The sequence below is a fragment of the Drosophila novamexicana genome, unplaced genomic scaffold (assembly GCF_003285875.2).
Source record: "Drosophila novamexicana strain 15010-1031.04,08,12 unplaced genomic scaffold, DnovRS2.1 tig00004549-arrow-arrow-pilon, whole genome shotgun sequence".
Lineage (NCBI taxonomy): Eukaryota > Metazoa > Arthropoda > Insecta > Diptera > Drosophilidae > Drosophila > Drosophila novamexicana.
The window spans coordinates 765304-793019 of record NW_020825047.1 but is presented as its reverse complement, the minus strand read 5'-3'; the positions used below and the strand labels follow the sequence as shown (position 1 = coordinate 793019).

The window sequence follows — 27716 nt, the reverse complement described above, 5'->3', positions numbered from 1 at the left end:
CAACAACAACAACAACAACACACAGCAACTAAGCAAATTAGAAAGCGAAAATAGTCAAAGCATAGAAGAAAAAGCAGAAAACCGAAAACAGAAAATAGTCAAAAAGTTCGTTTTAACAAACATTTTAAGTGTTTTTTCCTCCAAACTACGTACAGCATATTACAAAATATAATAAACGGTATTTAAAAACAAAATACCGAAGAAAATACCAGCAAAATACCAAAAACCAATCAGTAAATATTGCAATTATCAAAGCAGCAAATCAGTTTATTATTTTCTAGTTCAAAAGTTCGCAGCAAATATCCCATAAATATTATTTCCAAAGCTTGCCCAACTTAAATGAAGTATTAACTCACTTTTTTCAAGAAACTGCTTCCAACTTCACCCAATTAATGCGAGCGCTTGAACTAAAAAATAATTAAACGGATTTCAATTAAAACAAAAAACAAAAACAAATAAATAAGAAATCAGCAACAAATTAACTTACTACAGTGTCTACTAAAAGTAAAACTACAATAGCCACACCCAGCACACCCAAAAATATAAAAAAACAAAAAAAAACACACACACACACACAAACACACACACTCGCATTGCGTTCAAGTTTTTGTTGAGATTTTAGAAAAAGATGATTATTAAAATTTTAATGCTCTACGCGGAGCTGCAATTTCCGGCCCAGTTCGAAGTGCGCGATTTGTTAAAAAATAAAACATTAAAAGTAAATATAACATTGTATGTAATTAAGTTGAGGTATTGTTGTAAATTTTAAAGCGTATCAGAAGAGAGAAAAAAAAACAGACATTTTAAGGCAACAAACACGACAAAAAAAGAAAAGACATTATTTAAATATATGGGAAACTAAGAGAAAACACAGGGTGATACTTTCAGAAATTATTACAAAAAAAAAACTAAGCTAAAAATTAAATAAAAACAATTAAATATGTGTATAAAAAATATAAGGCAAAGGCATGGCATAGACGTTGGTATATGTGTATTTAAAATATATATATATATAAAAAAAAAACACAAAAAAAAAGAAAATCGAATGAGTGTATTTCCTATTAAATATTTAAATTTAACTTTTAGCTTTTTAGTTTCTTTTTACAATAATTTCATTAAGCGGACTTTTCTTTGACATTTTTTCTGTAGCAATGTTGAATTTTTGATTATTTTCTTCTAATTTGTTTAAATTTTAATATGCATACGAAATACGAAATAAAATATTTAAATACAAAATAGCCATTAATGTTTTTTGCAACTATAAATGTGCATGTAAAAATAAACATTACGAAAATTAAAAATTAAATTTAAAAAAAGAAACAAAACATTCAAAAATCGAACGAGGCGCGAATCGGTTAAGATCGTATGAAAAAACCGCTATGCAAAGCAAATTATAGAATTTAATAATATAAATCAAATGCAAAAGGAAACGGTATTTAATCAACAAATAAATGAATATTAATTATACGAAACGATGCGAATTCAGTTCACATCATTTTTGCAAGCCAGGCAAAACGATAATTATAATAACGAAATAATAACGAAAATTTATTAACTATAATAATTATGGATTGGTATTTGCATAGAAAAGTAAACTAATTAAAATGTCCGAGAACGCAAACGAAAAAAGAAAACACAAAAACCAAACCAAAACATTTTAAAAGTCGACTTAATAAAGAATTTATGAGAATTATATGTATATTAACCACTTGTTGCATTTATTAAATACTTCCTTAAGTGCAGCAATAATTGCCATAAAACTGTACCGCGTAGCAGCGGCGCAAACCTTTTCACTCTGTAGTTTGTTTCTGTTGTCCAATTGGAAACTGTTCCGTTTTCATTGACCATAAACTTCACGTGCAGTTCTCAGAAAACAATGCTGTTTATTAACCGATTCAATTTAGCTCAGTGGCACCTCAACTGTTTAACAAATTAACATTTATTGAACCAAGCACAGTTATCTCATAACCATTTTCTCACTATGATTCAGCATATGCGCAAAACCAGCACAGTCTGCTTCAAACTGCTTATCCGTTGTTCCTATATTGAACTGCCCTTCCAAAACTTTGTTTTCATAGGCTCAGCATATGCACAAGCCCATAACACAGTCAACCCCAAACTGCACTTCCAATCGTCCTCATATTAAGCTTAACACAGTCATTTCAAAACCGTATGTTTATAGCTTATGCACAAACCTGCCATACCATATCATTCTATTTCAGCATGTACACAAACCAGACGTCTAATACTTAAATGCAAATTTACGTATTTAATATTTTAGTTTATATTTATTAATTATATAAAACAAATAACGCTTTGCATCGACTTAATTACGAAACTTATTTTAAAAAATTTTCGATTGGATTTCACGACCAAACAATAAATTAGATATAAAAATTCTTAATATTAACCCATTTTTTCGCTGCTCTTTTTTTTCATTTTAAAAACATTCCTTTTTACACATCTTTAAAATTGTTTTCTCTTTCACTTAAATTAAACTATTTCTATTTTTAATGACTGTTTATGAAAGCGAAAGAAAAAATACAGAAAATACATTAATGGAAGCACCAAACATTTTTTTACACTCATTTCCCATTTTCTGCTTATTTCGTTTGTTTTTGTTTTTGTTGTTGTTTTTTTTTTGTGCACCAATTCTCTATATGATCGCGATTTCTGTGGCAAGATTTCACAAACAATTTGCTGCGCATGTGTTTAATTATGAAAAAAATCCCCCCTAAAGTTTGGTCGACGCAATCAAAAATTAACTTAACCACTAACCACTGCAATAACAAGGCCCACTCTCAAAGCGTGGCCGATCGCAGACTCAAGTCCTTCACGCAAGGACTCCATCCAAAGCATGGATCACCCCATTGGTGGCTGGTATATTCGAGGTGACCATCTGGGCATCATTCACTTTGATCTTGCCGGCGGAGGTCTTTTGCAGCACAACTGTTTTGCCCGTGAACAGCGAATCCTTAACCTGATAGAAGCGCATGCCGGCCGAGAAGAGTGCACCAGGCACAATATGCTTCATGGCGAACTCTTCGGCGGCCTCCTTGTCCGTATAGAGCTTCTCCAGCGTATCGGAATCAAGTTCGCTGAAGCTCTTATCCACCGGTGCGAATACTGTGTACGTCTTGACGCCTGGAGATAAAATTGAAACTCAATTAGTTGACATTGACCCAAAAGCCAAATCGGAATGCTGGCTCACCTTTACTCTGCAATTTCTCGGACATGCCGGAGGTGTAGAGTATTTTCAGGAAATTGGAGAATCGACCCTCGCGATCCGACTGCAACGTTTGCAGCAGATCACCCACGGGCAGCGGGAACATCACACGATCCACTGCATGGGCCACACCCTGCGGTATCTTAATGTCCTTCTTGTTCAGCACAACCATTGCTCCATTAATGGTGGTCAGCTAAAATGAAAGTTGGAACGGCGATTCAGTTTGATTTTATTGGAGCTCATACACGTATAACTGCCTGTTTTTAGAGTGTAGTATACATGAATCCAAAAACTCCATAGAATACCAATTGAATAATTATTTTTGTAAAGCTTTCAAATTACTTTTAAAGCCAATTAAACGATTCTTTTACTTGAGCTCAAGCAAACCCCTTCCGTAAAATTGAGTTGGAAAAGTTTCGGATGAAACACAATATTTTCTAACACTACAATTTGACTAAAATCTTGTTTTCTAATAGTAACGAGTAACTAACTGAACCAAAATGCATCCACCCAACTCTTATAGTTCGGGCTGAGTAATGAGCATCAGTCAGTTAATCTGCCTGATTGATTGTGAAGCAGTTCTTAACATCTAAATGAGTTCTTACAGTGACATCATTCCACTCCTGATCGTGCATATTGTACTGATTGACGCGCAGCTGAGTGCCAGCCAGGGACACGCCCGTCATCTCATCCTGCAGCGTGGCTATCTCAAAGGCGCCAGGAATGACATGATGCAAAAGCAGCTGCAAAAGAAAAACCATAGTAAGTACTCATACTAAATAGATACCGTTTAGACTAGTCCAACTTACACCACTCAGCAGTCGTGGATTGGACTGGAATTTCTCCTCGGCACGCTCGGGTCCGCCTAGCTGGACGAGCAGATTCTTGAATGCCTTGTCCGTAGGCACAAAGATGGTATAAGGACCCGTTTCGTTGAGTATGCTGTCCAGGCCGCTCTGGCGCAGATATTTAGCCATGGCAAAGAGTCCATTGCTTTTGAGTATCTGCAGCAGATCCTCACTGGGATTCGACAGCACCGAGGCGCCACCCGTAGATGCAGCCTTCTCTGTGTTCTCCGTTTCCTGCACCAAAGCGTCAGCATACTGGGGAGGTGTGTGCGGCAATAACTCCGGCGTTTGTGTTATGTCCGCCAGACGTTCCGTTACCACCGGCAAATGCGTGGATACAGGTCCGCTTAGATAGGGCGAAGGGGTGACAGGTGAGGAGTGGTAGACGGGAGCTGGCGTTGTGCGTATAAGACTAGCCGCTGCGGCGCTGGCGGTGCTAGTGCCCTCATAAATGGCTGTGAAGCGGGGCGAGCTGGTGGTGCTAGTTGTGGTTGTGGTGGTACTCGTGGTGGTGCGCGATGGATGATACTGACGATGATTGCTTGGCGTGTTGCGGGAGACAAATGGCGCTGGTGTGGTGGTCGTGCTGGTGCTAGTGGTTGCTCTGGCTGTGGTGCTGCTGGGTGGCGCGCGTGTGGTCGTGGTTTGTATAATTTTGCCGCTCTTGATCTCAACAACCTCATCGTTGGGCAAGGTCAGGCGATAAACCGAAGGCGGCAATTTAATCTCGCCGCTGCGTATGCGCTCCAGAATGCTTTCCACCTCGGCGCCCGTTTGTTTGGTCTCCTTCTCGCCGTTGGCCTTGACACCCTGTATCTTGAAGCTGCCATCGGCCTGCTCCTCGAGATAGACATAGGTGGCCTTCTTCTTGGGCGGCACTGTGGCCGGTGCTGGCGTTGTCTTGACCGAGTCAGAGCTTAGGCCCTCAATCTCATAGCCATCGGGTATGAGGCCACGCTTGGCCAGCTCCTCGAGCGTGGGCGGATCATCCGAATCGGAGGTTATGACCGCTGAGCTGGCAATGCTATTGGCGCCATTGCTAACGCCTTGAATATCACCAGCACCGCCGCCATACAAGGCCGCCAGGCTTGACAAATCGACACCGCCGGGCAGCGCTTGAGCGGGCAACTGATCCGTTTCCTCGGGATCGGGTGAGCGCAATATTTGCACCTTGCCACCACCGGGCAGTAGCAGATCCTTGCTCTTGCTGGGCGCCACATCGCTCAGTCCTAGTTTGGCGTCGGTGCCGAGTGCCTGCTGGGCCAGCAGCGCCTGCAGCTGATCCTGTGAATAGGCCTGTTGTCCCTGCACCAGATTCGGGTCCGTGGTGCGTATGACCTGCACACGCTGGCCATTGGGCAGCACCAGATCCATCTCATCGTAGGTCTTGTTGCCGGTCAGCGGTTGCTGCGGTGTCTCCGACAGCGCCGCCTTCAGCTGCTTCAGCAGATCCTCGCGTGCAATGGTCTTCACGGGCTTTTTGCTGCCCAGCTTCGTGCTGCCGAATTTGCCCAGCTCCGCTTTCACCTGCGAATATATGTTCTTCTTGGGTGTGGTGCTCGCCTCCGTGGTGGTGGTAGTGGTTGTGGTTGTTGTCGTCGTCGTCGGATGCTCCTTGTAGTACTGCTGCAGCGCGCTATTGAACTGATTGTACTCCGTGGGATGGGCAACGGGTCGGCCACGTGGCGGCTGCACATACTGCAGTTGCGGTGGATAGTTGTTGTGCTGGCTGATGATAGTCGGCAGCACGTGCTGCTTGATGGCATGCTGCTTGGCCAGGAACTCCTCGTGCTGTTGGCGCACCTTGTGCTGCGACTTCTCATACTGCTTGGCCACGAACTGCTCGTGCTTTTGTATCAGCTTCTGCTTGTACTCCTGATCGGCGGGCTGTGCCTGCGGAGCATTGTTGATGAACTGATGCTGTTGCTGTGGGAACAGGGGCTGCTGCTGCTGCTGCTGCTGTTGCTGGTAGGTCTCACGTGAGGGTTGCGCAGGGAACGGAGTGGAGGGCAGGTTGTTAAAGATTTGCGGCAGTGGCAGACCCAGCTGTGGCGTCAACTGATATTGCTGCTGCTGCTGCGGCTGTTGCTGTTGCTGCTGCTGTTTTGCCAAAGACTGTTGCTGATAGTTGAACTGGGATTGCTGCTGCGGCTGCTGCAGCGTCTGGAAGGTCGGCACGGGCGCCTGACTGGGCAGCTTCTGTGTGGTCTGCTGGCCAAACTGTTGGGCTGCTGGTTGCTGGTAAGCAAATTGCTGCTGTTGCTGCTGCTGTTGCTGATAAGCCTGAGCTGGAAAAGCCGTAGATTGCAGGCGTCCATCGGGGAAATGTTTGTGGCGTTGGGGCTGCTGGTGCTGCTGCTGCTGCGAGCTGGCAAAGTTGCGCAAATCCAAAAAGTTCTGATGATGCAGGTCAAGATTGCTGCCAGCTGAGGGCAACTGTTGCTGTTGATGCTGCTGCTGCTGCTGCTGCGGCTGCTGCTGTTGTGGCGCTTGTGGATATTGTGGCGCAGTTTGCAGTTGGTTTTGCGTGGAGCGCTGGAATTGCAGATTGTTGTGGGGTAGTTGCTGCGGCTGCTGCGGGTATTGCTGCGCGAAGCGATGTGCCTGCTGGTGGTGCTGCGGCTGCTGCTGCTGCTGTTGATGATGATGATGGTGGTGCAAGTGCTGCGGGCGCTGTTGCGCTGGTATGGGCACCTCCACGCCTGGCTGCACAAAGTTCTGTTGGTTGTATTGGTGCTGCAGATTCAGTTGACGGCGATGCGCATTCTGAAAAGGCAACGGTGGCGGCGGCTGAAATGGAGGAGGGTGTAAATTATAGTTGAGACAAAACATTCGTTATTGAGAATTTATAACATTGTTAAGCTGTGTCCGACCAACTGTTGCTATAAGAGATACTTGGTCGATTGGACCATTCTATATAAGATTTAGCTCATACTTATGTTAAACAAGTAAGAGGTTCTAGTCGGGAGTTCCCGGCTAGCATATATTCCAACACCAAATACAGCTCGCACTACGCGCTCGGTTGAAGTAATAAAGATAAATTTAAAAAAAAAATTCCCTTGGCAGGGTTCGAACTCGCAACTAACCTACCTGCCGCCGCCTACTCTACCCAACAGGAACACCAGCCAAAACAAAAATAAAAAATAGTTTCCTTGGTAGGGCTCGAGCTCACGACAGATCACACCACTTGCCATCACCTCTACTCAACATCCACACCAATCATTAAAACGCAATGAGAAAAAAAAAATCGCAATTGCAATTCTGTTGATGGAATTCGAAGCAGACGCGTATGAATGTGTGTGTGTACATAGATACAAAAATTCTTCGAATTTGCGCTAGCTGCCGCAAACACGGGTTTCTTAACCGATCTTATTGTACCGTATTCTCAAAAAGTAAATTGCATTAAAATTGTAGCTTAAATTGGTGAGCAATACAAGTTGGGTTATTAACTTGATTTATAGCTATGAAGTAGAAGCGGGAAGATGGCGATAGGTATAAAATGAATGACACTTGTATATATATACTATTCTAGAAGTAACATATCAAGTTTGGTGACTCTAGCTCTAATTATTTACTAAAATTTCTAAAAACACAGGATTTCGATATCGATTTTTATCGATTACTTGGAAGCGGGGCAAGTTATCGAATATCGGAAACATGCTCGATCTGCACGGGACCTAGGAGAAGCTACATTTAATTTCAGGTCTCTAGTTCTTATAAGTTCTGAGATCCTTGCGTTCATACATACAGACGGACGTATATACATACATATATACTTTATGGGGTCGGATATGCTTCCTTCTGCCATTATAGCCTTTATACCCATTTTCAATGGGTTCAAGGTATCAAAAAAGGTGAAAGACAAAACAACTTTCGACCGTCTTCGACAATGAACTGCAACAAAAAGACGCTTAAATTTAAAATACCCTTTGCAACAACAACAGGATTATACATTTCTTGTTACATCATTTCGCTGTTGACAATAATCCCCTAGCAAAACCAGACCTAACGCCAGCGCAAATGAAAAGTTGCACAGAAAAATTTGCCATTGACTGATCAAAAGTGGGCTGGTCCCCGCCCCACAACGGCAATCGCCTTGCAGATGTGAACCAGTTTTCGCTTTTTGTTGGCCAATGTCTGCTCCATTTTAGATGGCAATAACAAGATTAGTGCATTGGCCTGCTGGGGTCCTGCGCGTCGTCTATGAAAAGTAGTGTCAAAGTCAGTGAAAAAACCAGTCCAAGTCTTTTACTTGCCCGCAACCATATTTGTATTTTACTCAAAGCCGATCTCAACAAATATACATGAAGCGAAAGCTCGCGAATTACGCCACACGAAAGATATTTAATTGATGCGCAATCGTATTCCGTTCTTTTGCATTCCACTGCATACACACTTACATATGTATATATGGAAATGTAGCAAAACATGTAGTGAAGTCAAAGCACCGCACACACACACACTTGCAAACAAAAAGCGAAGCAAGGCAATAAAAATGGTCGCAAAGTGAATTCCGAAATTAGAAATACTCAGAGAGCGTAGAAGGTGCGCTCAAATTAACATGCGTTGGTTACTCTCTTTCTTATTCGTTGCGGCTGCGCATGCAGATTACATTTTTCAAGTGCGTATGTTTCTGTTAAACAAGTGTATATATGTGAGCAGGTTACTAGCCTTGACCCACTATCGAACTTTTCTGGCATATCGATAACTATTGGAAACGATAACTATTTGTGAAAAAGTTTTATTACGCGCTTTTGCAATTCTGTAATAAAACATTAATAATTTAGTTCTTACTATATATAATATACTATTTTTTTCCGCGTAGAGTTACGATCGGATGTGTGCAAAAAGAGAGATTTTCAAGAAGCCGTCAAATTGTGTCGCAGTTAATAATAAAGACATAGAGTTACGCCGTTTGCTTCCTCGCAAATGATGAGCCGCTGGAAAAAGTGTGTTGCAATAGACAAATTTCTTTTGTTTTTGGTTTCTTCAAATGCAATTGTAAATCGTCGCCGTTGCCTGGGATCTTTTACAGAGCTTATACAAGCCGAGGTGAGGCTCAAACCGCTTGTCATACGCATAGCTTACGCATCCAATTGGAATGGAATGATGCGGCACAAAGACAGGCAAAAAAAAAAAAAAAAAACAAAACGCAGTAAAAAACGACTACGCCAACAACAGCATAATAACAAAAATTGTAAACTACAGTTATTCAACGAGAAGATGAGCGGACACCGTACGGTGCGGCAGGTGTAGTAGTCGCAGAGGGTTAGTTGGAAGGGGAGGGGCATAGACTTATAAAATGCTTAGCAGCATGCATAATTTTTATTGCCCAGACCCATAAATCTTATGGCTTTTGCATTATCTTGCGACATTTGGGATGCGTCTGCAAGATTTTCAAAGTTGTATGCCTTTTATGCCGTACTCAGCTCACTCCCTCCCCCTTACGCCGCAGTCTCTGCTGCCCTAACCACTTTTTCTTTTCGCAGACTAATCGTAATTATGTTGTTGCCGCTAATGATGCAGCTCATCATCGGCGCTGCCGTCAAAGCTGCCAATCGCGCAGCTGATTATGCAATTCCCCACGTAATGCAGCAGCTCCTGAGTTTTTCTTTACCTGTGAAGCCAAACATTTGTGTGGGTTACATTTTCAAAGGGTTTCTCTGGTTTTTGCTTAAGCTGCTTTATTCTCTAGAGTTTCGCTTAGCTTATAAACTAAATCTGTAAATCAGGCAGACAGTCGTAGGTCTTCGATAAGTTGACTAAAGGAAACGGTGAAATGGTTGCTTGCTTTGTCTGATTCTTGAATACATTTTTATGCAAGAAAGGCTGTCTTCGGCACGCCGAAGATTTAATACCCTTGCAGACCCAACCTTAATGCTTATAGAGCTTTGCCCGTATCTAAGAATCACAGGGAAAATAGTAGTTAAATTTCAATACAGCAACTTAATTACCGACCGATCGTTCCTATGGCAGCTATATGATTTAGTGGTCCGATCCAGCTGGCTCCGACATACATATGTACTGCGTGCAACAGAAAGAGGCATTTCTGCAAAGTCTCATAACGATGGCTTTAAAACTGAGAGACATGTCTATATCGACTCGGCCGTTGATACTGATCAAGAATATATATATGTACTTTATAGGGTCGGAGATGTCTCCCTCTATCCGTTACACATTTCACGACAAAATTATAATACCCTCTGCAAGGGTATAAAAATACTTTTTTATAGATAGTACAACATAAGGCTTGTATTTCGCATATTACAATTTACATTAGCTTTTACATTAAACTTCGGAAGTCTATTTGCATTTGTAAATAATACACGATCTTTTTTTTAGTTTTTATTCAGCTGGAACCTTTCCTGCGTAGTTTGGAGCTTCTCACAGAAAGCTAACCTATCCCAAGCGAGTTAAAGACCTTATAGGTCAGCGTTCGGTGACTTCTCGTGCATCTGCTTCTGTAACAAACATTTTTCACACAAAAGATATTTTTCTGAAGATTTTTCTTCGGCTTTCGACATAAAGTTTCCCTCACATTTGTTGCTTTTTTTTTTGACAAATTGCGCAGCTGGTGAAAACATCAATCAATCAATCATCAATCAAGTGCCCACAAGCATTGGCACTGTAATCAGCCAAACATCCCAGACTCTGCCTGTAAAGACAGACAATGAACTCCCAACCGAAAGGGTTCCATCATTTCGTGTCATATTTCAGTTTTTTTAGTTGTGGAACGTTTGAAACATGTTAATTTCATGGCTTGGCGTATTCAGTCTCGCATGCAAAGCGCTTTCATTTCTCTTCTCGTTTCCCTTCCTCTTCCCCTTCACAATGCCAGGCCCTTTCAATGGACGCTACGCATGCGCCCCGGCTAATACACCTGAGCAGGTGTGCAACTGTTCGTTGTTGTGGTTGTCACATGCCAACACGAGACACACATTAGCGGTGTGCGCTGTGGTTGTCGACTGTGGGTTGCCCGTGTGTGATTGAAGGTGTCAATGGATTGACATTTTGAGAGTTGCTGTTTCTTCAAATTGAGCGATAGATCAGCAAATCAACAAAAACGGTGGCCATGCTCAACACAAAAGACAATTAATCTTACGATTTTTGATTGTTTCTGATGTACTTTTTGTGCTGAGTTGAGTGAAATTGGTTTTAATGATTGGCGGTTGGGATTTTCATGAGGTCGCACGAATTAGCCGATTGGCTGTGTATAAAAGATATTGCTCAAAGATATCTATATGTATGTCAATTAAAGTAAGATGAGTAATTGATTTATTTGTTTCCATTCTAATTTGTTTTATTTATTGTCTATTTGCAGTGGTACGAAAATTACGTTGGGTCTTGTCGTTCGAGGCAATGTGAGTTTTTATTCGTAATTAACATCTCTTGTTATGGTATTAATTATTGTTTTTTTTTAGATTTCGTATCGTTTTGATGGCTTACGAAAAGGTGATTTAAATTATGTTATATAAGGTAATCCATATAGATGTACTTGCTTTATATATCCAAATTATTGTTACTCTTATATTTGCCAATGGTCTGGCTTTTCAAAGCTTACGCTCTTATAAAGGTCAACAAAAAGGCAGGCAAGGTCGTTAAGTATTGCATCGAAAAATAGCTTTCGTAGCCTCTTCTGTAAAATCTTGTTAATCTTGCAAGTCTAGTCGATAAATAACTCTATATATATGGACAACAAAGAAAGTGCCAACACAGAAAGTAAACCTGATTCATGTTCAATGTGCCTGGATAGTTTTTTATTACGAAAGCGTTGCATATTAGAGCTGTCATATCAAATGAGCATTATGCTAATGAGCAAAGATCAGACATGAGATTGGAACATGTACAGGCATGGAAAAAGGGCAGCAGTAGAAGAAGTGAAAACAAGTTACAGCATTTATGATAGAAATACATGCTTTTTTTCTGTATTGGGGCGTTGATCCATAATGTTATAACTGTCAGTTAGACGCGGCTTTGGCTCTGACTAATTTGTTAATAAGTCATAATTGATTTCACATCACACATCAGCAAAAACAAGAAACAGAGTTCAATTAACGCCGCGTCAGATGAGCCTCAGGAAAAAAAAGGCGGCCAAACGAAAGCGAAATCTCAAAATCGAAATTTCTTATCGTTTTTGTTTCGTTTTGTGGCTTTTGAGTGAAAGTGATTTGCGCACACTTAGTGAGCATTTATGCGGTATATGTTAATCAGAATATAATGCTCCCAAGCCAAATCAAATCGGAATGTCGATCGCTTAGTTAAGTCAGCTATGTAGTTGACTAGGTTAATTAAGTGCTTTAAGCAATAAATTCTTCAAATGCTCAGTTAACACTCTTGCGCAATAGGCCATGGGTATTTATACGCGTCTGTGTCTCACAATTTCAGCTACTTGCCACAACGTCAACGGCCAATGGCATCGAAAACTGTGCGACTTGTAGCCAAGTGGCCTCGTTTGCCGCTGCCTTTCGTATTTCCTGTACAGGCCCCTCTCCTGGGCATTGTACTGAATTTGATTTTTCGTTGATGCAGGCTTGCTTTTGCTTTTTTGCTACCGGCTCTTGACTTGTCTAGTTAGTTGTTATTTGTCTTCGTTTTTATATTTTTTTCAGATTTTTATTTCTAGGGCGCCTGCATTTTTGGTCACTTGTGGAGTTTTCAAGGTTCTTTCTGCTCAGCTTGCGTTGAGGCTGCGAGTGCATTTATTTCTTGTATTCTGCTGTTAGCCATGTTTTGTAATCTACAGATGCATATGTCAGAGTTAGAACCGATTTCTTTTTTTGGGTAAAATTAATGAGCATTTGCTTGGTGCTGAGTCTAATTGGCTTCTCTAAATTAAGCTTGTTAAGTGCTGTCGAAAAATCTTTAAAAATTGTACTCAACTATTTCTGAATCAGTATGTAGACGGTGAGAGCTCATGAGATATAACACTTCTTTATGTCCTGATGCAAACATTTTATTAGCTGCCAAGAGATTTCTTTAAGCTGCAGTTTCTTACAAGTCGTAGATCTTACACATATTTCGGATGAAAATTCTCTCGGTAATCTCTGTTCTCACACTCATTTGCTTCACATTTTTGGGTTAATGGAATTCTGAATACATAAAACTTATGATCTTTCATGTTTACGCTGTCGTGAGTACTTGATGCTGAAATTCATTTGTGCTTTAGTCGCGAACGTTTTCCCAATCTATCATTCTCACGCTTTTGCGTTTCTTATATAAAAATGATCCTTGTATTGAACTTTATTTCGAGTTCGCAGTGTATTTCTTAGGCTCCCAATTTAATTGTTCTCAAGAATCTGTCAGTTTGATTTTTCTTTGCTGTTGCTTTCGTAACTGATTTTCCAGTCGATGTTTACAATTTTGCTTTACTGTTTGTGTACGCCTAACGCTACCGTGTAAAAGTAAAAAATGACTTCTGACTATCCACAATATTCCTCAGCCTTTTCGTTCAGTATACCCCAGTGTATTTAGCTAAATACTGAAGCAACTGAAATGCGCATTGAAACGTATTTTCTGGTCGATTACATATTGGTAGTTATGCAATCGCTCTGAATTAAAGTGACTCGACTTGTAAATAGTCAATGGCTTATCGCAGATCGTAACGCTGAAACTTAACTCGAAGATCGTGCTCACATCATTTTGATTGAATCTGCAATGAATATGCATTTAAATGGAGATCTTCAAAGAACGACGACAGCTGAGATTTCTGTCAATTGGCCAAGAGAACTGGTTGGCCGCCTCTTTGGCCGTGTGTTGCCACATGGCATAAAAATGTGCATAATAAGCATTTGATGTTTGCTTTGGTTTTTTTTGTTTGTTTGTTTGGTGTTGACCAATCTCAGGATTTGGCAATTGGCCTTTCACTTTTGTATCGACAAATGGCTGCAGTTAGCAAATGCCGAGCCCAAGTCAAGCTAAAGTTAACAAAAAAGGCGCCCGCAACTAAAGGCATTTTAATTGCCTACAAAATAGTTGGCGCTCTACGCAAATAAGTAATTAATTCGTGGCTGCACAAAAAGAATGTACGGCAACAACAATATCTGAAAGAGAAATTTACATAAAATTGTGTAATTAACCGAAATTGTGCCTGGCCAAAAGTAGAAGAAGCAGCGGCAGCACCAAAAAATGCCTTTCAGCAACACCTACAATCGCGTCCAGTTAAGGCGCATGGGGCATGAGGCGCATCGCATCGCATCGCATCGCCTCGCCAACCGGTCACATGAAAGCGAAAGAAGCCCACCCTAAAAAACACCAACAACTATAAATCGCTGCCAGCAACTGAAACAATTGCAAGCACAACACAATAACAATAACATGTCCAGCGGCAAACAACAACAACAACAACAACAAGAAGAAAAGTTATTTAAGCAACGCTTTGAAAAAGAAACTTGGTCAAAAGTTGTGCCTGATATTATCGCCGTTCCGTCAGTCCGAGATGCCGGTGTACGAAAATGCTCGTAAGACTGTTTATAAATTAGCACAATTTGTCTTTCGTGTTGTTTTTGTTGTTATTGTTGTTAATTGTGGGCAATAACGAGTGAAAAATGCGGCTGCACACTTACTCTTTATTGGGTCTAGTATTATTTAGTTAATTCGACGTCTAAGCAATTCAGGGGAATAAGAGAAAGAATCCAGCGATAAAAAATAATATTTATTTCATGTTCAACAATACTTAGTATGACAGTAAAATTAAGAGTTAAAGTTAAAGAATGACGTTTAGTGAATATCTTTGACTTAGAAAGGAATTTCAACAATATTTTAACTTATTAGAAAATTGTTCGAATATCATATTTTTAGAAGTTCTTCTTTTCGATTTACGGATGAAGGCGTAGCTTTACTGTTTTTTTAGGTTAAATTAAGTCAAGTTTATTAATCTTCTGACTATTGAGAGTAAAAATCATAATATTTAAATGAATATGTTTCAAATTCTATATAAAGTTAAAATTGGGGTAAGAGAACTTTATAATATTCTATCATAAATGGGATCTGAATTTACTTTTCCAAAATCAGGTTCTTTTTATGCGCATTCCACAATAATATGTCATTTCATCTTATTTTATTCATGCAAAAATACAATTGACAGAAAGTTTTTTTGAGTGTATGCAAATGTTTATCCATCAACTTCAATCAACTCCAAGATCCCTCGTAAAAATCAAGGAAAATGACGATTAACCAGCATTGCCTGCTGTCAAGTTGGCTTCAATTTAACCAACAGTTGCTGCAGTTGGTTAATTACAACTTTTGCATCTTGAAGATGCGAAAACCGTGGCGCAAGTTGTACAGCGATTGCATAAGAGCTGCCTGTGGCAACAGCATCAACAAGTTGCAGCTAACAATTAACGCAATCAGAAACTTTAACACTTGCCACACAAAGTCGCAGGCAAAGCGTGTGTGTGTTGCACATTGAGTTGACTAATTGAATGTGCCGCATGTAAATTAGCTGGAATTGGGCTAAAATGCCAATGGCCAAGAGCCAGCGGGCAGTCGACGGTTTCCTGGCATCACCTACGCGTGCAACCCGCAGCTGCTGCCATGCTTCTGCCATGTAGCCATGTTGCTGGTAGCATTCGCAGCTGTTGCTGCTACCTGAACTCATATGGTATGCCTAATTTGACACACACTGACACTTTTTACGAGTCGCAAGAGATTTATGGTATCATTAGCGTCGCTTCTTAGCCGACTTTGTATCTTTCTGAGTGGTTTAACGTTGGCGATTGTAATTTAAATAAACCCACTTTTTTCGGTCAGTCTTTAGTTGCATGTGAAAATCGAGGTTTATATGCCAGTTCATTTAAATGTTCATATAGCTAATTGCAATTGTTTATTTCTATGCACGCTTCTTCTTGAATGTTTTGAGATGCGCTTTAATTTTTTCGTTTGTTTTTTAAAAGAGGTTTTCACTAAGCTGAGAAGTAAAAGATGAAAGAAAGTGCTTATGATTAGCGGATATATAGGCAAAGAAGAAAGAAAGGGGAAGCACCGCAGTTCAAAAGGGCAGCTAGTTCATAGAAAGATCGTGAGGGTGGTCTAACGTAAAATTTGTAAAGGAAATTCAATCAAAAATAGGTAGATCATAATTTAGAAATCAACTAAGGCAATGCGATAAAAGAGGAAAAAATAACTGACAGCCGCTTCGCAAAGAGTTGTGTTCAGAAGTAGAATCAACTTCTGTATGGGTAGATCGAGAAAAAATACTTTTAGAAGAAAGAAAAAGACATAATAAATAACACTTGAAGAAAAAGAAGAAGAAGAAAGGTGTGCTAAGAATGATTCAATTAGACTAATCATTTCATAAAATCCAGGTGTAGAAACTAGGATTAGGGACAGTAAAATTGGAATCAAATTTAAAATCACAAGCGAGGTGTTCTAAGATATTCACAGTCTTTGGCAGCTCTCAAGCACTAACTTAAAAATAAATGTGTGTACAATGATCAACTAAGCTGACAATATTGATTAATGTTTTTAATTTTGCAATATGTGCAAACCGAAGTTATTGAAATGTCTTTAAAATCGAACACTTCATCAAGATGGCAAGCAAACAACTCAATTTCAACATCCATAACCACAACATCAGCACACACTTTCAATTTGCAAGTCAACAGCCCACAAACAACATCTAAAAACAATAATAATAATAATAAATAATAACCTTTGAAAAAATACCCATAATTATGGCAGACAAATTGCGTGCTGGCTGCACATTAAATACACAGCAAACATATTTGTAGAAATAAATTTAAATAGATATGTGTAGAAAAATTAACTGCAATTTTACTTTCCAATTCAATAAATTTGGCGCACGCAGTACGCGGCTTGCGTGTCTCGCCTGTGTGTATCTGTATCTCAGTAACTACTTATGTATCTGAAGCTCGTGTTTTCTGCAGCTTCAGTTGTAGGCGCCCACACGGGCACGTAGTTGGCCAAGATTTATTTGCTTCACTTTGTTGATGGACAGTAGCTGCGCGTCGCGTTTCGAGCGTTGGCCAAAATATGTAAACACAAAGCCCAAGTCAAGAGAACCGTCAACAATTACGCTTTCATTACGCTGCCTTGCACAACTCGGCGCAGATTTGCATTCATCTAGCTGGCAAGTCTCGACATTCAAATTTCATAACTTTAAATATAGTTTCATTGACAGTCATTTCCACGCCCAAACGCCTCAAACTAAAACCTGACCACGCTCATCAAAAATGAATTCAGGCCTTTGTCTAGTTTGGCGCATTTATCTTGGACCTCTTTCATAACTATTTATTATTTCTCTCTCTTTGCAATCTTTCTGCGACTTGAATGGCATAAAAAACCGCGAAATAAATGTATCTATAATTTATATAGTACGCGCACTCGCATTGCCTATTTACTTTTGTATTCAAAGATATTCAATGTTGATTATTTACTTATCCACTTATTTCACGGGCTGTCACTTCAATTGAGGCGTTCGATTGCAATCGACGCCACATCCATTGAATATGGGTCACAAATAAGCCGACATATATTGTTGTGCTCCGTAGCCAGAGCGTCAATATTTGTTGAGATGAGTTGCAGTCTTGACCTTTGTCTACGAATAGCTAGAAATCTAAATAGTCAATCATAGAGACGACTTAGAGGTTAATTATGCTTGTACGACATCGTGTATAGAGTATTCATATGTTAGCTGGCTTTAAAAGACTTGTAGAGTAAAAAGAAAAATATACAGAGATATATACTAATAATATTGACAAGGAGGATGTATACTTAAGTAGACATTTAAAGACCTGCTAAGAGTTGAATTGGTCTTCAAGTATCTGTATCAGTTACTCAAATGTTTCTTCCAATTTCAAGGTTAGTTTAATCAAATCTTTGCTATTATTTGTGGTCTTTATTATGATATTCTATGGAGCCTGTGCTCATTAAAAGTATCAAAGTCTCTCCTAAGCATATAAAATGGCCAGGATATAATCTCGTTGAAAGTTTAAAGATGTCTTGGGCATACTTAGCTTTTGGTTGAGCCGATATTCAACAGTTACTGAATTTAAACTTTTTCTCTAACGTTCCATTCGCTCGCCCAAAACCTCAACTCGAACAATAAATTGCAACTTTACGCTTTAGATCTTTCTTGAAATTTCATTTTAATGCATTAATTACACATTGGCATTAGCCACAATTGGGTTTTACGCTGACTGTGCCTCGTGTTGAAGGCATCTAGACATGCGATTGCATTTTCAGATCAACAATCCAGCCTCTCCTCACCCGCTGCCTCCTGAAGCCACAGCTGCCTCTGTGTCAATTGCAATGCCATTGTTTGCCAATGAAATGAAATCTTTTGTGCATGTATTTTTTCAGTTGGAATTCATAATTTATAGGTTAGCAGTGCTCAAGTAAAAGTCGAAAAGCAAGACGACACGGAGTAGAGTTCTTTTCATTTTGGCTAGAGTAGCCGAAGCTCAACAATTAAGTCATTTCCAGATGATATCGACATTCTAACCAACTGCCAAGCTCCTCCTAATGCTGCTTCTGGTTTGCTCATTTGGTTGTTTTTTTTTTTTTTTGAGTTGTTGCTGCTCTCGTGTTTAGCTGTTGGTCACGCAAACTCTGCACTTGTGTCGCTTTTCCGAGAAATGCTTTTAAGAGTCGTCCCGACATGCAAATTACTTTTGTAGAGGTCTCGGCTTTAGGTAGCCCCCCAAATGGCCTGACCACAGTCACTGGAAATGCACCGCATAAGTCAGAGCTTCAGCTTGGAAGTCAGTAAACTTTCGCCTTTTTAGTTCGTGACAATTTTAAACAATTACCCGAACGAGAGGTTGTCTTCGCAGTCAGCTGTCAGACTAGACTGACCATTGTTCAGCGGTTAATAACCTACCTGAGTATGTTGGGCCTGAATGCAAACTGTTTAGCAGGGCGTTTAACAAATTGCCTGTTATGATTAATAGAATGACCAAGAAGTGGCTGTAAGAGTTGTTTTTTCACTTGGGAAACTCAAATCTTGAAAGTAAACAAACTCTTGAGAAGCTTGCGACACGTAAAGTGCATATGTGATTAGGCTTTTAAATATGTAATTATGTGCCTACAGAAGGTTTTTGTGATTATGTTTGTCTTCAATGAGACATTAAAAGAAGACCTAAATTATGTTATCATTATTTCATGATTATTTTATACTAGGTACATTGATCATTTTTCATAGTTTATATTTATTTCCCTTTTAATATCATACCTAAGCAATAAGTTTCATTGTTTCCAACAGATTCTCTTTATCCGTCTTTCTTTCTCGCTTTTTATCTCTCTCTTGCATTCAATTTCTGTGTTTGCCATTCTTTTTGAAACATTCAAGTACTCGCTTTAGTTTCTCTTCCTTAGGCTGTATTCGTAAACGTTTTATTCAGGTGTTGTCACACTGTTAAGGTCTTCTAAACTATTACAAAAGAAATATCTATAGTCACCCAATAAGACGGGTCAAATATAGTCCTTCTTTGTCTCTCCCTTTATCTCGCACTAGCGTTTGATTTGGCAATTCTTTAAGGCCCATCCTTAAAAGTTTTACTCAAGTCTGTTGAAAATTTTAATTTACCTTTCTACTATTACATCACTTCTAGTTGCATAACATTTGTCCAGTCTAACTTAAAATTACCTTCGCCACTTTGTGTTTATAATAAAGTACATATTATCATATTTACTTAAGTCTGATGCAACTGTGTGCTTCATATTTGGCACTGGTTACATTTCTTGGGCGTATATTTCACGGCTACGCCGACGCAGAAGTCAAAGCACCCGCTTGTACTTAGCGCCTGTCGTAGTCCAAGACGTACCCACTCAGCCCCTAACAGCCATCTGTAACCCACTTCACACTAGACTGCGGCCATGGCAGATTATGGCCAACAAGCGACCAATTGTGGGCCCTGACAGCAGCTCCAACTCGAGCTGCAGCCTCAGTCTGGCTGGCACTTTCAGTTTTCAGCTTGAAGAAAAACAATTTTCGCAAGCTTCGCTGATTTTATGCGCCGCAGAAGTTTTTGACTGGTATTATTATTATTTTTGTTTCTGTTATTTTTTTTTTTTGTTTAACCATTTCATGCCCATTCCCTGTTGGTTTCTTGCAACGTCTTGCGCCTGCAGTTCCTACAGTTGCTGTGTTTTGTTGCAAATAACACATTTTAATTTGTTTTGCAGTGCATTTGGCTGCTTCTGCTGCGCATTTGAGTGCAACAGTTAAGCATGCAACCCAAAACATGAGTTCGGCTTTTGATTTCATCAAGAGAAAATCAGTCAAAAGAGCCAACAAATGTGTGTGTAGAAATTTGCAATTGAGTGGTAGAAGATTTGTAAAAGGCACTGTTACAATTTAAATAAAAGTTGATATCATTTTTGTTTCGCCTCCCAGGCTGCATCATTTTTGTGAGCATACGATATCCATTAGCCAACTACATACTTTTATTTTTATCAATTTAAGTAACCTTTCACATTTCTAAGTTGTTTAAGCTTTTTCAATTATCTCAATTGCGATCGAGCAATAATTTAACATAATTCATTTAACGAAAGTTTGCTTTTTTTATTTCCTAAAATTGTGTCTGTTACAGGTATCGCTGTGCAAGTAGAGTATAGAAGTAATATATTTAAGGTATATAGGATCATTTAGCCATATCATTCTGTCCGAATGTGAACAGTTCCGAGACAATAAGAACTACACCTAGTGGGATATACATACTTTGATATCATTAGTAGATTAGGCTAATTTCATAAGCTATGTTTGAGATTTTCTTTATGTGATCTTCGATCACATTTGGAGCTTTCTTTTTTCTTGATTTTTACATCGAATACCACAAAAATGCCATTAAATAATTGCATAGCGTATGTTTTGCGCAAAACAAATTCAAGTTGAAATCGATGGACAGGCTTGTACAAACACTTGGCCACAACAATTTGGACTCCCACCAACAGCAAGCAACTAAACGGCTTGTGAGGCAGTTGTAGAAAAACAAAAACAAATTATGCAACCTCGCTGGCTTGCAACATCTTTCAGGCAGGCCAACCAACCCAGCCAGCCAGATCTTTGGGGCGGTATTGCTTGAATCTTGTTTTGGAACTCTCTCGCAGCAGCAGCAGCAGCAACAACAAATAAAAACGCTTCTTCATTTTCACCCAGCAGCAGCAGCAGCAACAAAAACAACAAAAACGAAAGTGCAGCCAGTTGTTTTGCCCAGTTGCTGCATGCCACCGAGGAGCAGCAGCAGCATCGTCTGGGTCTGTGGGCTTGGTCGAACGCTTACGTGACCGGCGACGAGGATCGTTTGACTTTTTGGCTATATTTGTGTTGAGTTATGGCGAGAAGATGCAGCAACTACAACAGCAACTGCAACTGCCACAGGCACAGCAACTGCCACTGCCGCAGAAACTGAAAACCAGTTATACGTGACGTATGAGTAATGCGGAAGTTGACACTTGCTGCGCTCGCTGGCAAATCCCGCTGGTGGGTGAAAATTGCACTCTGATATATTTACTGCACATTGCAGCACTAATTGCGGCATTCATCAGTCCGCCGCACTCTCCACACACCTGACGCCAATCGCAATTAGGATTGGGCAAAAAAAAATGCCAAAACTCATTTGGTTTTTGAGCCCCAACACTCCATATTAATGACTCCAGCCCAGCGCAATGGCAACAAATTTGATGAAACTACCAAAGAAGATGCCAAACTTAAGATATGGTTAAAAAAGAAATAAACAAAAAAGTCGCCACGCCGCAACCTGTCAATAACCAACGATGAGTTATGTCGCAGACCCTTTTACTTTCTTTTCTCAGCGGCGCTTAAGTGCCCGAAAGATGCCCCAAGTAGAAGCATTAATGAACTGCCCCGTCCGTCCACATGGCATGTGAAATTTTTCGCTTAAAATTTATATATAATATATCTCTTACCATAAATGTGGGCGTAACTAAAACTTGTGGTAGATCAGAGATCTTAATAATGACTTAATAATTGAGGGAGCCGCGACATAAATGCGGAAGTTATTGTTGTTTGCTTGGGAATGATTAAAAGTATTGCGTTAGATTTTTGAGCAGCGCGAGGAAAGACTTCGACTAAACATCTATAATTTATCTTTATCTAAAGTCGCTATTAGATTGTTCTTTTTTATCTTGAAGCTTGAAAAGTTTCAGAAAGTTGGGGTAATTTAATATGACTTAATTCAGACTTTTAACTTTGATATAGCTTAATTGTTCGGCTGCTCTTCCCGAATCATTCCTATGGGTTGTCGCACAACGGACTGGACATTGTCCTTAACCTTTTGTGCAGCTGTTCAGTTGCCTTATTTGGCTTGCACAATTTTCCAATAAGACTTTGTAGTTGCCAAGTTGCAAAGAAAAACGTGTCAGACCAGATTGCTGCCGTCTGTCTATGCCTCTGTCTCTCTGTCTATTGACATAAGTTGGCTGTGGCAACAGCAACAGCAACAGCAACGGCAACGGCCTGCGATTACAACAATGCAACAACAAACGGCAATAAACCATTACAAAGTTTTTGGTAAACAAGAAAAAATAAGCATTTTTTCAGCCACATCATCATCTTCCTTTTGTCCGCGAACAGGAACTGGTCACAGTTTAAAGACCAAATCGCAGTCAGCCGCGGCTGGCGCTCTCTGAAGTTTCTTTTATGCGATTTTGCTTTTTGTTTTTGGTATTTCTTAATTTTAAGCCTTATATCGTATATGTGTATATATATATATATATATATATATATATATATATATATATAGATAAATATTCATATGTATATATAAATGTAACTGTATATTGCCTCACGTAGCGTTTGCAGTTGCTTTTTTGTGTCGTGTAAACAGAAATTGCCACCGACTAACGGACAACCAACAACGGACAACAACCAACATACAGCCAACAACCAACAACTGTTCAGACTTAACAACAATCCGGGCAACATCTGTCGCCCATCATCTAACCAATGTCCAATACTCCCCGTGTCCAATTGGTTCGTGTCGTTTCTGGGCTTTACTCTCTGGCTTATTGTCGCCCCTCTGCCACATAGTTTGCATAGCATTGGGTTTTTGTCTTCAATTTTGTCTTTATTTAAATTTGGTTAATGCTTTTATGTTGACTTTTCAATGTCCAATATTTTGCTTTCACTTTCGTTACTAGGGCGATGCATGAATTCAGTATTAAAAGCTGGGAGAAGTAGCCTTTATTTATGAGAACTGCTAAAGCTGCTAAGAAAACCAACCTTAAGACAAGCAAAACTTCAGATCCTTAAGACTTTAGTCAAAACAAAATAAAGAATTTTTGTTTATGGCAATCTAGAATTTCATAAAAGGTCAAGCATTTTATAATCCCTGACATATGTAGCTATACGTCTTAGTAAATAATGCACGGATTATAAAATGCGCTGAACAGTTGCATAATAAACAAAAAAAATTCCTAATAATTAAAATTTGTATTTCAAGTTATTTTGTACAGTCATTCCAAAATAAATAATATTTTCTGAAATAATATTCCACAATATTATTTCGCAACTACAAGCAAAATATCTGGGTCTATGTCAGCATATGCGATTAGCATCTTAATAGGCTTACAGGCTTCACTCTTTAATTGGCAACTAGTAATATTAATAATAATAATAAGCTGTTATTTTTGTACGGTCAAATGCTGTAGACAGCGCAACTGCTTAAAGATACTTTATGTATCTTTGTATCTGTCAGTTACGCGCAAGTCTGGCCCTTCAACCTGTTTATTGTTGCCGCTGCCGCTCGCAATTTATTGTACGAATTTCAAGTTGTAATTTCTTTTCATTTTGTATAGCCCAACGTTTTTTTTTTTTTGTATATATTTTTTGCGCATATTGTTGTAGGGTAGGGGCCCGTCGTTCTAGCAGGTTTTGTTTGTTTCGTTTTGTTGTTATGGAAAGTGGGTCAATCGAGAGATCTTTTATAAATATATTTTGGTTGCATATTTATCTGAAAGATACATTTTTTGTGTGACAAACTGTTAATGGATTTGTGTTAAAAAATGAAAGTTGTTTGGCTGGCAACAAGAATTACAGAGTATTTCCAGCTGTAACAGGATGACACTTGCCCACACGTTAATTGAGCTTTGGGCCTAATCATATATAGGCCATTTATATGCTCTATTGTGTCTGTCGGACTTGCCACTTAAAGCTCGTTAACTGGCGCTACACTAAATCAAATGGAATCAATATCGAATTGTCTTGCATTGTATCAAAATGAAGACCACAAATAAATAAAGTAATTGAGCGCTAATCACACGCAGAGCCAATTAGCCGGCCCTGCCCCTTACCCTAACCACCCGACACTCCGTTGTTAGTTGTGCCTCGATTTGATTTTATTTTAAACTCGAATCGTTTTTAGTTTCGAGGGGCCCAACATGATTGAGTTGCTGCTGCTGGTGCTGTAGCGCTGCTAGTTGAGAATTAAATCGAATTTCAATTTCATTTGAAATGCTCGGTGCACGTGGAAAAGTGAACAAAATTGTGACTCTGATGAAGCGCTTGATTGGACAGCGCCAAGTTAATGGAAATAAAGCCAAAGTGTTGAACGCCACGTTGGGCAGGAAGTGCTGCTTAGTCAAACAAATTGAAAATGTAATTGAGCATGCGATTTGCTATGATATAAGCCATATTATGAAATCAGAGAGCAATTTGTGAACGAAAAAGGAGCGTATATAGTATAAGTAGCAAAAATTCAATAATAAAGTTTATAGTATAGTATTGACAGAAGTTGGCATCAGATTTTAGCTAAGCATTGATTGCTCTATTCTCAGCGTAGCTAATTAAATACTTTGTATTATTATTATTTCTTAAAATAAACTATGTTCTCAAGGCATTGTTTTAGGAACTAACATGTGTGCAAATTTAAACGGCTGAAACTATCAATATGTCGTTCATATCATCAACAAAGAAAAAACCAACAGATTAAGAAACACTTATATTCTGTAGGCCTTTCTATTCGATTTTCAAAAACTGAACTAAACTCTACAAAGGGTAATGAGCTCAGGAATATTTGCAAGCATAAAAGTTATGTTACAAAATAATAAACTTTCCAAATTAAACTTTGGCATTTTTGGAACTAAGCTCCTTAAGTGATCTGTAAACCCGACTGGGAAAATCGCGGCTTGGTATCATAAAAATGATATTAAGGTTAAACATTATCAAAATATGTTTACGTAATAGACGCCCGAACAAAAGTGTTGAGTAAAAAAGCAAATTCCAATTATGAGCATTAGTTCATCCGCAAATCAAAGCCAGCAACAATAAAGAGCGAAAATGACAACCAAATTGGAAATATCATAAATCGTTGCGGCTGTTGCCAAGTTTGGTTGCGGCCATGAAAGTGAAAACAAACTATAACAGCGGATGCCGCAAATGCCACATTGACCAACAATCAAAACATAACAATAGCTGCAACAACAACAACAAGCGATAATCATGGATGTGGCCTAAACATATATAAATAGATACATGTACATATATATGCTTGTATTAAACGGCTAATGTCTATCAATTATGCTAAGCCCAGCTAATTGTTAATGAGCCTTAATAGATCCATCGTATAAAGTTAGCCGCACATTTCAGTTAAAGGCCAGCTGGTACTGACCTAACTACAAATTTGTATTTAAGAACTGAGAACTCTTAGCTGACTTGCAGTTTTGTTGGCTCGTGCGTTCAAAATTTCCTCGGTATTTTGTTTTATTTAAAGTCCTGACCATTTCAAGCGAACAGGTTTTATTATCTGTTGCTTTAAACGTTGTCATGATTTTGTGGCTTTTACTCTTTGCTTCCTTTGCATCTTCATTAAACGCAGCTCCAAAAACAAAAACCAATATATGTATTTTTATATACATGCATATAAAAAAAGGGAAAGTTCATTGAGGCATCTCAGTTGCATATTTGTACAATTAATATGAAAATGCCTATGAAAATGTTTTGAATAATTGAATAATTTAGGCGGGCGACCAGTCGGGCCAAAACTGTATCTTATGCAAGTCTAAAGTGCTTCGGAATTTGTGGAATTTTCTTACTAAAATTACATAATGTGTTATTGATATAAATATATATAAATATTTTGGTATATTTCCGTGCTTTTTTAAATAAACAGCAACTTTCTTTGACTCACACGTCTCTTAAAAACTGTGTCAATTTGCCTTTTGGCCTAACCCGCAAATAAAATTCACAACTAGAATGAACAATAAATATTTGCATAACATTCAATGGAAATGCAAATTGTGTGATCAATTTTTTTTTCTTTCTTTCTCATAGACGCTTTGGCAAATATTTGGGTTATGCGTTGTGGTTTAGAGTTTTGTAGACGAACATTGTCTATGGTTAACTGGAACACCCTACTGTATTTGTATATTGGTTGCTCTCATTTTGGTAAAAGGTTAAGAGACAATTGTTGAAGGGAATAATAATGAAATTTTTGTTTTCGTTTAGTATATATAATAACTGACCTTATTTGAATATGAATCGGTCTTAGCTTGTTGAATGGAATATAATTTGACATTTATTACATATAAATATAAAAGAGTTGATCAAACGGAGCTGTTAACCTGATTAAAAACAAAACTATACAAACATCAAAAATACTCACTATATTTTCTATTATTTAAGTTTTATGCTTACGTTAAGTCCTGTATCAAATATATTTTGGAACTCCAAATTTTAAAGACATTTACGAATATAAGAAGGATTCTTTTTTAATTTTTTTGCAACATTCTTAAGATTTTGTTTTGTATTTAATAACAGAAATCACATAATTGAAAATGTTTATTTTTTTACTTACGCCATTATGTATGCCAGCATTGGGTGGAATAAATCCCTGTGCATTCGCCGCGGCCATCCACAGGCACAAAGTGCCTAAAAGTGCCAATGAATTTCGCATGATTCACGCAAATTTGATAGATTTATCGTATATATAGTATATTTTTAGGTTTTTCCAATTTGCAGTTAGGTTCAAAACTTGGTTACTTCTTTTCGATTTATTATTGCTGCACTTTTTATTTTCAAAAACGAAACACGATAACGTTGGTTTCGAAGATTTTTAAAAAATTTTTCGACTGTTAAAATTGCGAGAAAAACACAAAACTGAAATCAACTTTTGCTTTGGCGGGTTTTTGAATTAAACGTTTTCTATTTGCCTTATGCAAATGTAGTTAGTTTTTTTTTTGTTGTTTAACTTTTTTACTCTTTGTTTTATTTAGTATGCCGCAAGCGTTGGCTGTGGCTGCCGCGGAATCGAGTGGAAGCCGCAGACACGACTTGTCTGGTAAAAGTTCGATGCTTAACTGAAGATCATTAAGCGTTTGGTAACAATTTAAGCCAAGCCAAGCGACGAAGATGCCAAAAAAAAAAAAAATGCGAAGCTAGCTACGCGACGTGATGCGACGACGATGAGCGCAGCAACATGTTGCTGGCAACATGAGCAGCAGCAACATTTGTTGAGAGCGTTCGTTTGAAAAGAGAAAGCATTAAAGAGCGCTTCGGCTGTTGAAAGAGAAAGTGTTGCTTGGCTTCAACTGTGCAACATGAGGAAATGTAATGCTCCAAGTCAAGCGTTTTCCACCAAATGCAATTCGCTCTCCGTGTCTCAGTCTTTATCAAACCAGAAATAGATGGGGCTAGACAAATATGATGCCATCTGCAGCGATTTCGA

At 38.9% G+C, this 27716-nt stretch overlaps 1 protein-coding gene across 1 annotated transcript; it reads right to left on the bottom strand.

Annotated features, from left to right (window-relative positions):
• Positions 1–2658: 2658 nt before the first annotated feature.
• LOC115769173 lies at positions 2659–26945 on the bottom strand. Its single transcript, XM_030713878.1, has 5 exons — positions 26847–26945; positions 4036–6864; positions 3832–3969; positions 3212–3419; positions 2659–3144 (listed from the first exon to the last, which is right to left on the bottom strand). The coding sequence occupies exons 1-5, from the start codon at positions 26943–26945 to the stop codon at positions 2834–2836; spliced, it is 3585 nt and encodes a 1194-aa protein (XP_030569738.1). The 3' UTR covers positions 2659–2833.
• Between the last annotated feature and the right edge of the window lie 771 nt (positions 26946–27716).

Bases quoted from the DNA above. Each gene is read 5' to 3' on its own strand.
- LOC115769173 (XM_030713878.1), bottom strand. From the start codon at position 26,945: ATGCGAAATTCATTGGCACTTTTAGGCACTTTGTGCCTGTGGATGGCC. The intron at 6,865-26,846 runs GTAAGTAAAAAA...CCTCCATTTCAG, and splicing joins ATGCTGGCATACATAATGGC to CCGCCGCCACCGTTGCCTTT. The intron at 3,970-4,035 runs GTAAGTTGGACT...TTTCTTTTGCAG, and splicing joins ATCCACGACTGCTGAGTGGT to CTGCTTTTGCATCATGTCAT.